Raw genomic sequence first — 15675 nt, 5'->3', positions numbered from 1 at the left:
TGAGATAAGCAGGTCAGTACAAACAAGTACACAAGAGCCAGACTGCAAAGAGGCATCTTCTCATCTCAGTGCACTGGGATCTGCACATCAGCACATTGGGAGACATTTTGCCATTTGAAAGCTGGTAATAAAGAGTTTTTCAGCTGGGAAATTAAAGCAACACGTTGATTTAGCCACTTGAAGACTGAGCCGTATACTCAGTCTTTCTAAATTAAGTGAAATCTATCCCTGTTCTGACTGTCAATGAGATCAGTCAGGAAAATGATTGATTGATTAATAGATCTGTGATCATGTGAATTTCCATTTTAGCCTTCTGGATCTTACTGAAATATAAGCCAACAGAGAATAAATAGAAGTTATTATATTATTTTCCTTACATTATTCAGAGTAATTCCAAGTATGAACAGGGACTAGATGGAGCATTTAAGGAGAGAACACTATGCACTGTGGGTCAGAGTTGCTGCTGTGGGGAAGCAGAAAGGATTGCAACAGAGTGGGAAAGCTGACTAGATGCAGGACTGCTTGATGTTTTGGAGAAGTGGGTAACAAGGAGATGGAACGACGCAGGCTGAGAGGAACATGTCTCCATTTATCTGCTTCGATTGCCTGCCTAGGAATGGCCAGAACGAGAGCTGCAGGGAGACACGGCTTGTCCTTGGACCTCACAAGGAACTCACATGAGACCTGTCTTGCTTGGAAGTAGCTATCAGGACACTGAGGAAAAGCAATTACCTCCCTTTTCCTTTTCCTTTTCCTTTCCTTCCCTTTCTCCTTTCCTTTCCTTTCCTTTCCTTTCCTTTCCTTTCCTTTCCTTTCCTTTCCTTTCCTTTCCTTTCCTTTCCTTTCCTTTCCTTTCCTTTCCTTTCCTTTCCTTTCCTTTCCTTCCCTTCCCTTCCCTTCCCTTCCCTTCCCTTCCCTTCCCTTCCCTTCCCTTCCCTTCCCTTCCCTTCCCTTCCCTTCCCTCATCTTGAGCAATTTTGTGGTCTCGAAGTCTGTGTTTCTGGAAGTGCTCCACACGCTTTTCCAGCAGGAACTTCCTCTCCATTCCCACAGCTCACAAACACGAAATACAAACCCAGCTTCCTACAAATACAAACATTTGATCTGCACCGTAATTATGCCCAAGTGTGATTCCAACCAGCTCACTAACATCAAAGATCTCAAAGGTGAAGAGGTACGAATCCGGATTTACAGGGAGATCACCCCTCACGAGGTGAGGGGGTGTTTATCTCTAGGAAATGTAGAGGTTGAGACCCACATGCTAATTACCACTTTGTCATGGTAGGAGTTGCCAAGATAAACCTTAATCACATATCAGAAGGGGTTCAACCCTCCTTTAATTAAAGAGGATGAGGTCTCAACTCTTCTTAGGCGGTGGGGAATTCTTGCACAGGGTTTTCTCTGTCAGGTACAGATGATCAATGTTATTGGCACGGAATTATGACAAATTTATGGTCTTTTTTTTTTTGAGGAATGATATGAAAGAGGTAGATGAATACATGACAGCATGACCTGCCTAAAATTATAAGAACTTTGAGTACTAAGAGATATTAAGAGTTAAGTTTGACTGTGCAGTACAGCTTGTTTGCGTGAGAGTTTTGGTTTGGTTTGTTTTAATATAATAAGCAATTCCTCCTTCTGCAGTCCCTGTGTAAGATAAGTACTTAATGTTGCTTATAGTCACTTCTACTTTAGCATGTAAACTCAGCCATAGTCTCAGTTCCCTCTTTGACTCACCAAAACTGCATCCAGTGGAATCACAAAGAGCTTTGATGCAGTAATTGCCATGTAATCAGTGCTCATGTAATAACTGTTCTTAGGAGCAGTATTTTAATTGGTTTAGAAGCCATTAAAACTCTCTATTTGGTGTTACGCTTTTCCATCAAGAATAAATATTCATGTTGGTGGATATGATCAGGGCTTTATTCTAGTCCAACATGTATTCTTAATTTATTGTCACCAATTCTTCCATCAGCTCTGATTTTTCTTTCATTGCAGGTTTTTTCAGCTCTTCAGCAATACAGGTTTTGAGTACAAACTACATTAGGATCCTATGACTTGGCTGAAAAACTCACCTAAGCTGTTGAGTACCCAGAGTTCATGCAGAATTGCAATGACAATATATGAAAAAGGAGAAATTAATAGGGATGGATGAAAGAATTCTATATTAAAGCATTATATTTTGTGGTCAAAAAGCCCCAGTGTGTTCACGAAGAAACTGCATTTGGCTTGGCAAAAAAGGTCATTTCAACTACTGTGTAAAGGGCTTGGAGAAGTAAATGAGTAAAAATTAAATGTTGTAAGTATAACGGTATTAACAAAATCTTATTGGTGAAGTGAACAGAAACAGACTTCTAATATTTGAAGATATTTGTTTTATACCTCATTTATTGAACTGAAATAATTATGTTGGGTGATTTATTACAGTTGTCTTATAACCTGCTATGCAAAAAGAGGTGATTGGGAAGGCAAATAATTCAATACAAAATGACAGAGCATTGAGCTGCTACAAGAAACATAGGTGTACACAAAACGTCGGAGCATAAGATGCAATATTTACAGATGGAATGAAATAAAACGTCTGACCACTCAGAATTTGCTATAGGATGAGGTCAAAGAAAGCAGTTTCTTGCTGGATTATCGAATTTCTGGGAAGCAAGAGCCACGATGGAAACAAGGACTGTGCGATAATCTGCAGGGGTTTGGAGAGGAAAGGCACGAGAGGTCTCTTGGTGGTGGAGAACCGTTAGGTTGGCTCGGTGGTTCAAAAATCAGCACTTTCTTGTGTTAACGTAATGGATTGTGTGGATCCACAATTAAACAGATGAATGAAAAAGTCAGCTTTAGAAAACAATGTAAAAATATAATATTAAACTGGTATTACAATAAAAAATCCCACCTCAAATTGGCAACTACTGGGAATTGCATTTTCAGGGCCTTATATTCCCAAAACCTTCCATCCACTAATTCCAGAAAGACAAACACTAAAACCTTTCCAATGTCACTTACATACCCAGACCATTGAAGGCCGGGGCATCTAAGTTTCAAGCTGTACCTCTCTAAAAAGGCATAGGGACGTTCTCAGCTCCCCCAGTGCCACCCCTGCCATGAGCAGGGACATCTTCACCAGCTCAGGTTGCTCAGAGCCCTGTCCAGCCTGGCCTGGGATGTCTCCAGGGATGGTTCATCCACCACCTCTCTGGGTGACCTGGGCCAGGCTCTCATCACCCTCATTGCAAACATGTAAAACTAAAATGTTACATAGCATTCAGGGATTATATATGGAGGGAGATGCAGGTCACTCCACCGCAAACCCCAGCAGAAATGAGGCAACTTTCCCGTGACTGAAACGCAGTTATTAAGGCCCAATTACACCTGCGGCACAACCACCCTCCGGAGCACCTCCCACAGCTTTCGGGACGTGCCCTAAAGGCACGAATAGGCAGAAAACGCTTTTTGAAGCCATGCTTATGGCGGGAAGGACTCGCTCCCAGGAAGGCGGGAATGACGCGAGGGGCTCCGCTGTGAGGAGACCTCGCGGCCGCCTCAGAGCAAGGGCCGCAGTGGGGCCCAGCGCCTGCTCCACAAGGACGGTCAGAACCAGCTCGACGCCGCCGGGGTCTCACAGGCCCAGAGCCGCGCTGGGGTGCAGGAAGTCTGCCCCCCTCTCCACAGGGACCCGGCTCGGTGCGGAGCTTCGGCCCCGGCAGGGACGGACGCGCCGGCGGGCGGGGCGCTGGGCCCAGCTGCCCCGCCTGCCTATTGTGTCTGGCGGTGAGGCGCCCGCCGCGCGCCTGAAAGACCCACTGGAGGCGAGCCGAACGACGGCGCCGCTGCGGGAAGCGCCTCCTCCGCTTGGGCAGGGCTGGCGGGCTCAGGCGTTCTCCGCGGGCAGACTCAAGCGGCGAGGACCCCGCGCCGCTCGCTCCCGCGGCGCCTCGCCTTACGCGCCGCCGTGCGCGCCCCCGCTCTCTCCCCCAGTAGCGCGGTGCGGCGGTAGCAGGAGCAGCGCGGCCGGAGTCGGCTGAGGCGGCCATTCCTAGAGCGAGAGCGCAGCGCACTGAGTCCCCCCCTTCCCCTGGGCCACTCACGCGGACGGTGAGGAGGGCGGCGAGGCCCCTCCGGTCACCGGCGGGAGGGGAAGGGGAAAGCGGGTCGAGCTCGGAGGAATGACCGTTGGGGCTTCGGCGAGCGGCCGTTGAGCGGCGCGAGGTTGCGCGGTCACGTGACATCCTCCCCCCCACCCCGAGTCCGTTCCGCGGGTGGGTGGGTGAGGGAGAGCGCGCGCCGGCAGGTGCGGCGAGCGCGCGCGCGCGCGCGCCCTGGGTGTGGGGAAGCGACCGCGTGTGCGCGCCCGCCCTCCCGCGTGTCCCCTCCGGCGGCCCGTTCCCCCGTGACGCGCGCGCTCTCTCTCGCTCTCTCCCTCACACAGAGATGCCCTCGGCTACCAACAGCACTATGGCGAGCAGCAGCGGGAAGGCGGGCCCGGGCGGGGAGGCCGCCCCGGCAGCAGCGGCGGCCGCCGCCCCCCCGCAGTCATCGGGCGGCAGCATCACCTCGGTGCAAACCGAGGCCATGAAGCAGATCCTGGGAGTGATCGACAAAAAGCTGCGCAACCTGGAGAAGAAAAAGGTGCTTTCCCCGTCCTGCTTGGCCGGCGGGCTGAGTGGGTCCCCGGGGGTGGGCGCAGGGCCCTCGGTCGCCCGTCCCCTCACCCCGGGAGAGCTGAGGGAACGCTGGGCGCTCCCATCCTATTTCCTCCTCCTCCGTTGTGCCGCCGGCCGTTCTCCTCAGCCGTGCCCCACCGGCCGAGCCGGCCTGCGGGTTGTTCCCGGCGTCGCCCCCAGGGGCCGCCCGCTGGAAGCTTCCAGAAGGTCGAGCGCCTTTCCCTTTCCCCTTTCGGGGGGTCCCCGGCCCCCTTTCCCCGGCCGACCTCTCCGGGGAGCCTTCCGGGCGGTCCCCGTGCACCAGCGCCCGGCGGGCCCACGGCTGCCGCCGCCCCCCCCACTCCCATCGAGCCCCCCGCCCGGCGTGGCTCCTTCCGCCTTTTGTTCCCCTCGCTGGGGCCTTCCCCAGCCCGGCCCTGCGAGCAGCCCCCCATTTCCCTTCTCCCCAAACCCTCCCCACCCCGCTTCCCTCCCGCCGCGGGGTCTGTCCCCTCCCCGCCCCGGCGGGGCTGCGGCTCGACCCGCTCCCCCCGAGTCCGGGCACATGGAAGCGGCGCTAACATGGCGGCGGAGGCCGCCCCAGCCTCCCCGTGGAACCGCATTGTGCCAGCAGCTGCACAAAGCCGGGGGCCGCCGGCCACCCCACCCTCCGCTTGCTTCTGTGTTTTTTTTTTTCATCTCTCATTTTTCATCGCCTTAAGCTCACCCGTTTGGGAGTCTTAGGTCAGCTGGAAGCGGCCTTTAAGGAGTTATTTTTAGAAATAGCAGCTACTAAATCCGTGATCCTCAGACAGTTCGAGTTGTGACAGAAAAGAAAGGGTGTCGTGGTTACTTACGGTTTATGTGGCACCTACTCAGTGCTTGGTGTCACTGGATTAAGTGAGCCTCACAGGGCTTTCCAAGCTACAGAGCGTAAGGTGTCCATCAGAAAAATACTAATGCATATGTAGCCTAACGACTTGCTTCAAAACACTCGATTACTAAACTAAAATTAAGGAATGCTAAAAAATAATTTTATGTCTGCATTTAAGCCTTCTGTCTATTTTTGTGCTTAGAAGTAAACAAGCACAATTACTGTTTGCTTATATTTAACTAGCACTTTAGTTCCTAGTAACCAAAGTATTCCATATTTGTAGAAGGTGGAAATATTAGCAGAAGGTTAGTCTTTACAGGTGAGTTGCAAATAAAACATGCTGTGCTTTATCTGTAGATGTGTGCACAGTGTAGTGTCCCACTTTAAACAGTCACTGAGTTTTCATATTTCTTGAAAACGAAACTGCAGAAAGCAGCAAGCCAGGAGCTCATTAGATAAGTTTTAGAATTGGAGGATCTTTCCTTGTTCCTTGTCTCTGCATAGAGAGGACAAGATATCTGTCTTAAACTTGTTGTTAATACATGTGAATGTGCGCACACAAGAACACTGGTACTCAACTTGAGAAAGTGCAGATCTTTCTGTACATCTCTAGTTGTTTCAATAAAATAAAACGGTTTGAAATTATTGTTGTATCTAACTTACACAAAAATACTCAAAAATATTTTTCTAGGATGTTCAAAATGTATAAAACCTAAAATAAGCAGGTGAACATTCTTTTGATATGTTCTGTGCTTGTAATGAAGAAGATAAGCGCGCTTTCTGGTGTGCCCAACAGCTTTCCTTTCTAGTAGCATTTTATTTTTAAAATAAACAGTTTACCCCTAATTTGCACTTGCTTTGACCATGCCATTCTGTTTGAACTTTTAGTAAACTTTGACAGTACGTTAATTTTGGAGGATGTGTGGGAGACAGTTATTCTGGCAGAAGAGAGTGAAAATTGATGGTCTCATGAAGACCCTTGTTTTTGGTGGACTTTTTGTGAGTCTGTGGCTGCTGACTCTCTGTAACTCTGATGTCAAAGGAAGTGAATACAGGGGACAAAGTGTCTTTTTTTTCTGGAAGTGGGTTGTATTGAATGATTTTCCATTAAAATTGAAGTATCACTTTGGAGTACTTGGTGCTAGCCAGTGTGGGCTTAAAAAAAGGCAAAGGCTGGATCTTGAGCCAGATGTGCCCTCACACCAATGAATTAAAGTTCAAAGGTTTCTCTTAGATCTTAACGGGTTGAAGAAGTTTCAAAGCCTATTGAAGTAGGACTCTCGTGTAAACACTGTAAAAGTCATGAGATAAATTGTTCTTGGATATTAAAGCAGAGTCACTTGTTTTCAGGCTTGAGCCTGCTGTGTGGTAGAAGAATTGACAGTTCTTTACTAAATTAACATGCCTTAATAAAGAGAGCATTGTGTGCTTAGGGTCCTGAAAACAAATCTTACTGTACACATGGGGCAATCAGAATTTTTTCTTTTATTACTTGGTAAATTTACATTATAAATATAATTTTCCTTTATTTTGAGGATTTTGATGAGAATATATATATTTAAACATGCATAAATTGTATTGGATACGGCAGAGGCAGGAGTGGGTTGAAAATCCAGTAAACCTTGCTGAAAACTTATGCTTAATTGAACATCTAATCCTTTTTTGTCAGCAGCTGGTAGTGAAGGGCAGTAGAGGTGATTTTGAGAGCTTTGTATTTGAGAATGAGTACAAAAATATACTTGACTTAGACATATGGTTTTGAAGGATGAAAAATAATTGCTCTGTAAGGGGCACCATTTTGGATTTTAAATGGTGTGTGGAACTTTTAGTGTGGAAAGGTCACCCTTCATGAAGAAATTAGAAATGTTGTAGTAAATTATGTGGTGTAATGTTTCTTTCTAAATTCTGAGGATAAAAATGTGACCATCAAATTACAGTACATAAGTTCAAACCATAGTATGTGTTAGTTCTATAATGTTTTGACTCCTTGTGTAGGAACTGAAAATACCAGATTATTAGTTATGCTTTCATTTTCTCTTTCTCAAAGGGACCTCATTATTTGGAAGCATGAGTATTGTGTTGAAAGGAACTATGAGAGGTTGAACTGCTGTTCATAAATGTATGTGCAAACATGGCCTGAAAATGTCTGTTTTCTCTTCATCTCTTTATATTTGGAAACGATAGAAATGCTGTCCTGTTTTCTTCTGTTCTTAGGTGACTAAGAATTCGTGTGTGCATGAGATGGGCTAATTGAGGGGTATTTTCTCTGCAAGACCTTCAGACAAGCAAGTTCAGGATAGTTGACAAGCCTAGTTAATTTAAAAGTTGTATGGACTCCACTAGGTTTTTGTTAGTTGTCTGATGTTAGAACGCTGCTGGCTCTCCAGGTTCCCTAGGAAACAATTCTTCAGTAAGACCCACATTTTCTTCTTCTCCTTGTCCCTTCTGCTTTTTGTTTTCAGACGGAAAAACCTTTCCAAATTAAGCTGATTGAATGTAGATCAAAGTCATGTCCTGATACAGTGACAACTGAAGAAAACAAAGTTATTTTTGCTTTCAACTTGTGTAATAAAGCATGAGTTGTGTAAAAACAGTTTTTAAAACCAACTGTTCTGTAAGAGGGACAAAATCATTTGCTGACATGTGGTTTAAGGTATGGGCAGGTGATCACAAAGATTGGTTTTGGGCAGCTGTAAATATGAAGAAAGCATGTTAGCTTGAACTACTTAATGTGACTTGAATGTGGCGTATACAGTTAAAACGATGGCACATTTCAGCTGTAGCTGGTAACTTAACATGCTGTTGCTTTATCAACCCATCTCTGAATTCCCAATTAAGTGTAATCCTGACTGGGTTGAAAAATGAATACTTAAAAAGTGCCTCTGTCTTTATTGGGAAAGAATTTTCACTGGAAGAGTTGATGGGTATTTCAAGTTGATCTCACTTGGTTCAGTAAAATGTGGGATTTCCTGTAGGGAACAGTTACAAACCCATAGCAACAGCTGAGGTCAGTTTTCTGTTCTTGTAGATGCAGCTAATGATGGCAGGAAACACTGCGCTTCAGGTTGCCAGTCCATTGCAGTGCTCTTAAGTGCTTTTGCACCATAATTTAGGCCTCTTGGATGTTCAGGGCTTGCGAGTGTCTCTCCAGAAGCTCTCCTTGAGAAGCTTGCTTTCAGATTTAATAAATGTGACTTTGAAACTAAAAAATGGCAGAATTGGTTTGAAACTGTGCATTGAAAGTGCAGATCTTTCTTTGAAACCTCTTTCGGTAGTGGTTTTGGGTAACCAAGCTTCACCTCTTAAACACCAAGCAGGTTTATTTGTGAAATTATTTGGTGTTTGATACTTCCTGGTTTCAGCTTGCCCTGGTTTTCTTTTAGCTGCTGTATGTAGCATAGAGATTATTTCTCGTAGCAAGTTCTGTTAACTAGATATGACTCCTACAAGCTGTGGAAGATCATCTGGTTAAGTTTTTCAGATGCTGCTTGAATGTTTTGTTGATGCCTTTCGTTTTCTTTCAGAAGAAAAAGCTACACAGAATGTATTGGGAAAACCCAGTTTCTGTTCTAGAATTCACTTGCTGTTGTAAAAGTAACTCATTTTGAACATAAATGATGCGTAGAACAAAATCCAGATCTTGCAGTGTAGTCAACTTAGCTGTAGATTCCTATTGATTCTATAGGAAATACTGTATGGTGGTTTGGAAAGAGATATGCAGCCACCAAAACCTTTAGGAGTTTCACTCACCTGTGGCTTAAATTAGTTCAGGTTACTGAAGAAGCACTTTATTGCTTTTGAATTTAAAAGATTGCATGTACCCACCAGTTCTGTGTTTCTTTGGGAAGGAGTGGGTCCCACTCCTGGCCATTCCTGTATCTCTGTCACTGTGTGTGTGGTGGGATCTGTCACCTGCCCACACAGCTGTCCTTGGTGGCATGTGGGGAGGGCCAGGAACATGTGGTGAGCAGGAGAATTCCCCTTTTGTGATGAGCTGATAATGAGACTGCAGTGTCAGAATTAAGATGTCTTTATCACTGAAAAACTAATGCAGATATTTTTTCCTAAACTGTCAAACTTAATACACTTTGGGAAAAAAAACAAGAATATTTACTAGTGTGATTTCAAACATTTAATTTAGTTTAAACAGAAGTGTTTCATGTTCTGGAGTATTGATGCTAATGTTTCATTACATCTTACTGGTTATAACTCGTGACTGAAACAGCTTCTTGGGACTTGTGTTAGGTGTGTATATATAATAGGAAGTGTACTCAGACAGTGAATATGAGAACTGTGGGGTTTTTTTAAAAGTTCTGAGCTTCCGTGCTTCTTTTCTGATACAGTTTGGGTTACTTTTTTGATCTTTCTTTCCTGTCTATTTTTCTGAGGAAATGGAAAGACTCTCTTCTTTTTTAGTAATTTCTGGGCAGTCTTTGCTGATGAGTTAAACTGGTGAATGAGTGGAGAGATGATGGTGGAGGGGGAACAAATCACAAATGTAGTTGTAGAATGCAGTTTTGGAGAGATCTCAGAACACAGGCTTGGAATAGTCCCCTCCATCTTTTCTTTGCTTGTAGTGAAGTATGTGTTACAAAATGTTTACTTCAGCTGGTTGAAGAGGTTACCTTCTCCCCTTCCACCTTGTCATATACACTTGTGCTGCTGTAACGGGTATAAAACACACCATTGAAATTATCTGGTTAAATATAGTGCCTTCCTCTTCTTAGTCCCCCTTTTTAAGGGTTATTTTAATCAGATCATTCCAGTGATCCAGTTTGTACCATAGCACTGTAAGTGATTGTAACAGCACAGCCGAGTGGTCAGGCATTTTAAAAACCAATACTGTTTTGAAGCTAATGTCATGTAACTGTGGGGTTTTTTTTCCCACTTAGGGATGACATTTTTGAGGCAATTCACTGAAGGTAATAAGAACTTGAGTGTGAGGGGAAGGTATCTGTTACCTTAATAAAGTAACTCAGTTTTGAATTCCTATTAAAATGTAGGGCATATTTAAGCAATGAACAGCACCAACTTCCCTCTGCGCCCCCCACCCTGGCAGCCTACACGTACAGCTTTTCTCCTAGGAAACTCCAAAATACTTAAGGTATCGCAGTAGAAAAAGAGCTGAAGCTCGATGCCTTGCGCAGAACTGGGGGCTGCTGTCTCATAACCTGTTTAATAGTTTATGGGCTCACTTTACCACTTCTTTTTTTTTCTTTAATTTTTCTGCTGGCCTAACTTTTATGCTTCAAGATGTATATCCATGATGAGCGAGGGCGAAGTTGTGTAAAGGGGGCTAAAATTAAGAAAATCTTGCAGACGCTGCAGTAGATTTGTTAGCAGGGTTTTTACTGCAGTTATTTTACAGCCCTAATGCTGCTCTTAGATTGCTGTTGACAGTACAGATTAAAAAGAAAGCATTTTGCTTCCTTAATATTTTTGTGTAATGCAGCATTTGGATCTCACAGTGTCTTTGGGAAAATAGAAAAAAGCTTACTTGGCATTTGAAATTTTTGTGATAACACATAACTAAATACACATTTGCTTGTCCTCTGCATTGCAGCTGAAAGAGCTTTCCCTCTTTCACTTTTACCTTTCAGATACAGATGTTTTTAAGGAAGAAAAAGAGAAGTAATTTTTCTTCTTAGTGGTTAGAAATAGAACATCACTCTTTGTTTTTTCGTTGATGAATTGCTGCATAAAATTTAACAAAGCATTTACAGTAGACCTGAGAATATTTGACCATTTCAGAAAAACTTATGCACCGTTTGAATAGTTTATTGCAATATGACAAATCTGAAGGTACCATGCTGACGTAAGGCTGCATGGAAAAACTATGCAGAAACAATTTTAGTTCTTTAGGGTGTTTTTGTCTCTTGTGCCCTTAGCCATCGAAATGGATTATGTGGTTTGCAGCTTAATTTTGCAGTATATGTTTCCTACAACAAAGTTGCTATAAGTAGTGTTCTCCTAGAACTTGATGATCCGTCCTGTTTGTTTTACTGTTACTGTTTTGTGTTTGAAACTGAATCACAGAAATTGTTAGGGTTTTTTTTTTTTAAACACGATTTTGTAGACACTGTTTAAACTGGCTCACATTAGCAGCCTGTTTACTGTGCAGCCTCACAAACAACTGCATCAGTGTGACCAAGGGAATTGTGATCTGCAGCATGGGAGTAAGTGGCTTGAGCAAGTAGGAATTTTTACAAATTCCTTTTTCTGCAAAGCCCCGTTTGTCTTAGGATATAAGGTCCCTTAAGGACGAGAGGTGTTGGTGAACTGGGCTGGCTTTGCCCTGGGGCGTTGCAACATTTAGCTCTTTACTCTGCAGTTTGACTTCACAGCTCAGCTACAGTCTCTCAAATCATGAAAACTACTTCTGTGATTGTCCAACCGTATCATCATCTATTCTCAAATTAGTATGTAGAACAGCAAAATGACCTTACTTCCTGTTGTGGCACGTTTTCAATATGCCAAATGCTCTTCCGGGGGTATTTATATATATTACCATGGCTGCTGCATTTGACAACTATTACTCCCCTAGTGTCTGTCCCAAGTGTGGAATTTCCAGTAATGTATTTTTGGAGCTCAGGAAGTTCTTTGACTTTGTCTAGGCCGTGACTGTCTCTGATGCACTGAAAGGTGAAGCAGTTAAGTGTTGAACCTGACCTGTAGGATTTCCAAAGAGAGTAACCTGTGCTGGCATTAGGTGACATCAAAAGGACCAAGTCTCTTGGTGGTGGTTATATGTTTCCGTAAGGGATGCTGGGCATCAAATCCTTTGTAAGAGGAGCATTCTTATTAAACTGTTTCACAGGCTTCGATCTTTCTGAAAGGTTTCAGATTGAGCATAGAAGTTGGATTACCTAGAAGAATATCAGTAAAATTGAACTGAGATGTCCGGAAACAAATATAGTAAAAAACAAAGACCACCACCACCAAAAAAACCTGTCTCTCTCTGGCAAGTAGAAACTCTGAAGTGATGGCTGCACCAGGGTTGTATTTTTTTTTTTACATTTCAAAATGAAGTGTTTCTGTTTGCTTTCATTTTTGTGGTGCTTTTACACTAGATTGGGAAGATAATTTTAAAGGATTCCTTTTAATGGCATTCTTTGAATAAGACCAAGGCAAATATCGTAAAAAATAGAGTCGTATGTGATAATACAGAAATGGTGAAAACTTACAGCTTAGTAGTTAGGTATGTTATTTTTACAGACTTTGCTTTCTTTCTATTTAACCTGTAGGTTGTCACTTGGGCATACATAAGTTTTACCTGCTTTTGCCTAGTGTCAGTGGTTTGTGTGGTTTTGTATTTAAGCAGATTGGAGAACTGATCCTGCTGAAAATGACCTAATGATTTTTTTTCCACTTTCTCTCTATGAAAAAGAAATCTCAGTGCTCCTGAACAAAAACATTTTAGAGCTATTAATATGAATTGTGTTGGTGGGCATTCTTGCACAAAGGATTGAAAACTCTTTCAAATTCTTTAAAACTATCTTAACTGATGCAAGTAGAAAGAAGTACAGTTCTGAATCTTAATATCATTGACTTTTTTAGCAGTCATGTTTTTGTTATTGTAGTGATACAGTGATAATAAGCTCTGACTTAGAATCTAGTTCAGCTCTGTTGTTTGGATTGAAGGAAATGTGCATTGGGAGTGCTCTCCCCATTAGGAAGAATATCCGTTTCCTATGAAATTGAGACTAGTTGTGAAGGCGGATTGTGATAGCCAAATAACATTAAAATATGTGTCTCTTGGGCGAAATATTTATATTTTTTTAACCCAGGAAAGTTTTCTTGGGTACTATTACATGCTTGTGTGATGTCTTTCAGTTTGTGTTCATTGTAATACTACCGTACCTAATTTTCTTAGCACAAGTAGAAAAAAGCAGTTATTTGATTTTTGGCTCCTCATAATAGCATTTTTCTTTCTTTTCAGAGCAAACTTGATGATTACCAGGAACGAATGAACAAGGGAGAACGTCTGAATCAGGATCAACTGGTAAAAAAAAAATACTAACCAGATTTGCGTTAAATTGCTTTGTGATCTTGGTGGGGAAGGAAGGGATGAATTTCACTTCCACTTTCCCTTTGTTAAAAGCTAGATATTTTTCTGAACTCTGACTTTGCCTCAGCTTTTTATTGCCTAGAACATCTCAGTTTTTCTGTTAATCAGAAACTGAAAGAATATGTAGAGGAACGTGTTATAATGGTTTATGGTTGTTGAGGTTAGGTTGTAAATAAACTGTGGTGAAAATTTGCATGTTCTAACCTAGAACTGTTGAAGGAGCTAAATGATGCCTTAGTGGTTCTGTGGACATCATCCTTTTTGTCACAGAAAATGTCCCCAGGGAGAACCTAAGGAGCTTAGTCACTTGATAGTAGCTTGTAAATATTGTGTAGTCAGAGATGTAGCTTAGACCAAGTTCTAAAGGGTTCTCAAAATAAGCTGTGTCCACATGTATATCACAGCTGTCAGTGCAGCAGATGTGACATCGTGGTTTAACCCCATGTGGCAACTGGGACCACGCAGCCACTCGCTCACTCCCCAATCGTCCAAGTGGGATTGGAGAGACACTCGGAAAGGGAGAAAAATCTCATGAGATGAGAACAGTTTAATAGCACAGCAAAGGAAAAGAATAGTAATAGAATATACCGAATATAGAGTATGGGAAGCCAAAAAAATTCCTTGACTACCAGGAAATAGCCAAAAGATCAATGTGTTATCAATGTTCTTATACTAAATCCAAAACACAGCTATTAGAAAGAAAATGAACTCTATGCCAGTCAAAACCAGGACAGTGACGCTGTAGATAAGCTGGACTTACTGGGTGTATGCTGTCTCTGTCTTTGGAGCTCGTTCTTAAAGTAGGTTATTGTAGAACTTGACTTAACAGCAGCTTTTCACTTGTAATTAATATAAAGCAAATACCAAATTAAATTCAGTTGTATGATACAAACATGCATATTGATACTTAGAGATTACCAGATGCTCTGTAATCAACGATATATTGTTGATGATTTTAAATACTGACAAGAGTGAAGGAAAAAAAGTACCCTGCAACTATTGCAGCTGTTCACAATTACAAGAATTAGCGGCTTCCTTTGGTTCATGTGATCTTTTCAGCTGTCTAGGCTTTGCTTTGGTTCTTCTGTGCTAACTGAAATATCACTAATCGGTATATTTTTATTTTTTAATGGCATATTTTGAAAATAATCCGTGAGAAGTATTCAGTTTGAGCAGGGAAGAAAACTGCAATTTCATATTGAGGAGGGAAGCTCATGATTTGAGTTTTATGAAGACCACAGCCTCACTACCACACTTCATAAAGACGAAACCTTTTTTGTTTGGAGAAATGTGAAAGGATTTGTTGTTTTCCCTTATGTCTTCTGCTTCTACAAATCAGCCAAGAACGATGAATTTTGCAAATCATCTAATGCGTATCTGTATGTTTCTTACTTGGCTGTGTTACAAATGGATATTTTTTTAAAAAGGCAAATACAGTTCATGTTCCTTGTTTTTCAAGGAAAGTAGGGCCTTACCTTTTCTTTGGCTTAGATGTTCTTAACAAGAACGTGCCATAATTTTCTCACAAGAGTGTAAATGTCTCAGCTGTTGGTGGGGTTTTTCCCATTATCTGAATCTCTGTAATTTTTCAGTACTGCAAGGTGGGTTAAGGGCTTTGGATTCCTTTAGTGCAAATCAGAATGTTAGCTTTAAGAAAACAACAACTAATAAGGATATCTGGAGAAGGGAACATGATGCTCCGTATAACATTCTGATTTTGGCTCTGACTCAATAACGCATTAATTCTCAAACCTTTATCTCTTGAACCGTTTTGAGTTGCCAGATTACTCTTCTTCCCGATTTGTCCAGCCTGCCAGTTAGTTTTTGTTAGAAACTGACTAAAACCAAACTTCAGGGTAGTCTGTCATGCATGTGAGCATATATATGCATATGCTTCAGCATATTTATGTGAGAAACTAGAGGCCCTAAAGACATACACAGGTCTTTTCAATATTTTGGCCAATAAAAAGTTGACTGCAGTTCCATTCAGGGGTGTTGTGTTACACTCAGGAACTAGGAATGTGGGAATTTGTTTCTTGGAAGTACGTATTTTGTTCTATGATGATGGTTTACTTCTGTGTTTTTTG

At 42.6% G+C, this 15675-nt stretch overlaps 1 protein-coding gene across 2 annotated transcripts in view; it reads left to right on the top strand.

The window, feature by feature from the left end:
* The first annotated feature begins 3960 nt into the window (after positions 1-3960).
* Positions 3961-15675, top strand: part of CAPRIN1 (cell cycle associated protein 1) — a 29738-nt gene continuing 18023 nt past the window's right edge. For both annotated transcript variants that reach the window (XM_065837996.2, XM_065837994.2), the window contains exons 1-3: positions 3961-4098; positions 4433-4632; positions 13460-13522. In XM_065837996.2, the coding sequence (XP_065694068.1) occupies positions 4435-4632; positions 13460-13522 (261 nt within the window). In that variant the 5' untranslated portion in view covers positions 3961-4098; positions 4433-4434. The remainder of the gene's footprint in view (positions 4099-4432; positions 4633-13459; positions 13523-15675) is intronic.

This window comes from Patagioenas fasciata, chromosome 5, assembly GCF_037038585.1.
Source record: "Patagioenas fasciata isolate bPatFas1 chromosome 5, bPatFas1.hap1, whole genome shotgun sequence".
NCBI lineage: Eukaryota > Metazoa > Chordata > Aves > Columbiformes > Columbidae > Patagioenas > Patagioenas fasciata.
The sequence above is the reverse complement of the archived record's forward strand: the minus strand, read 5'-3'. Positions and strand labels throughout refer to the sequence as shown.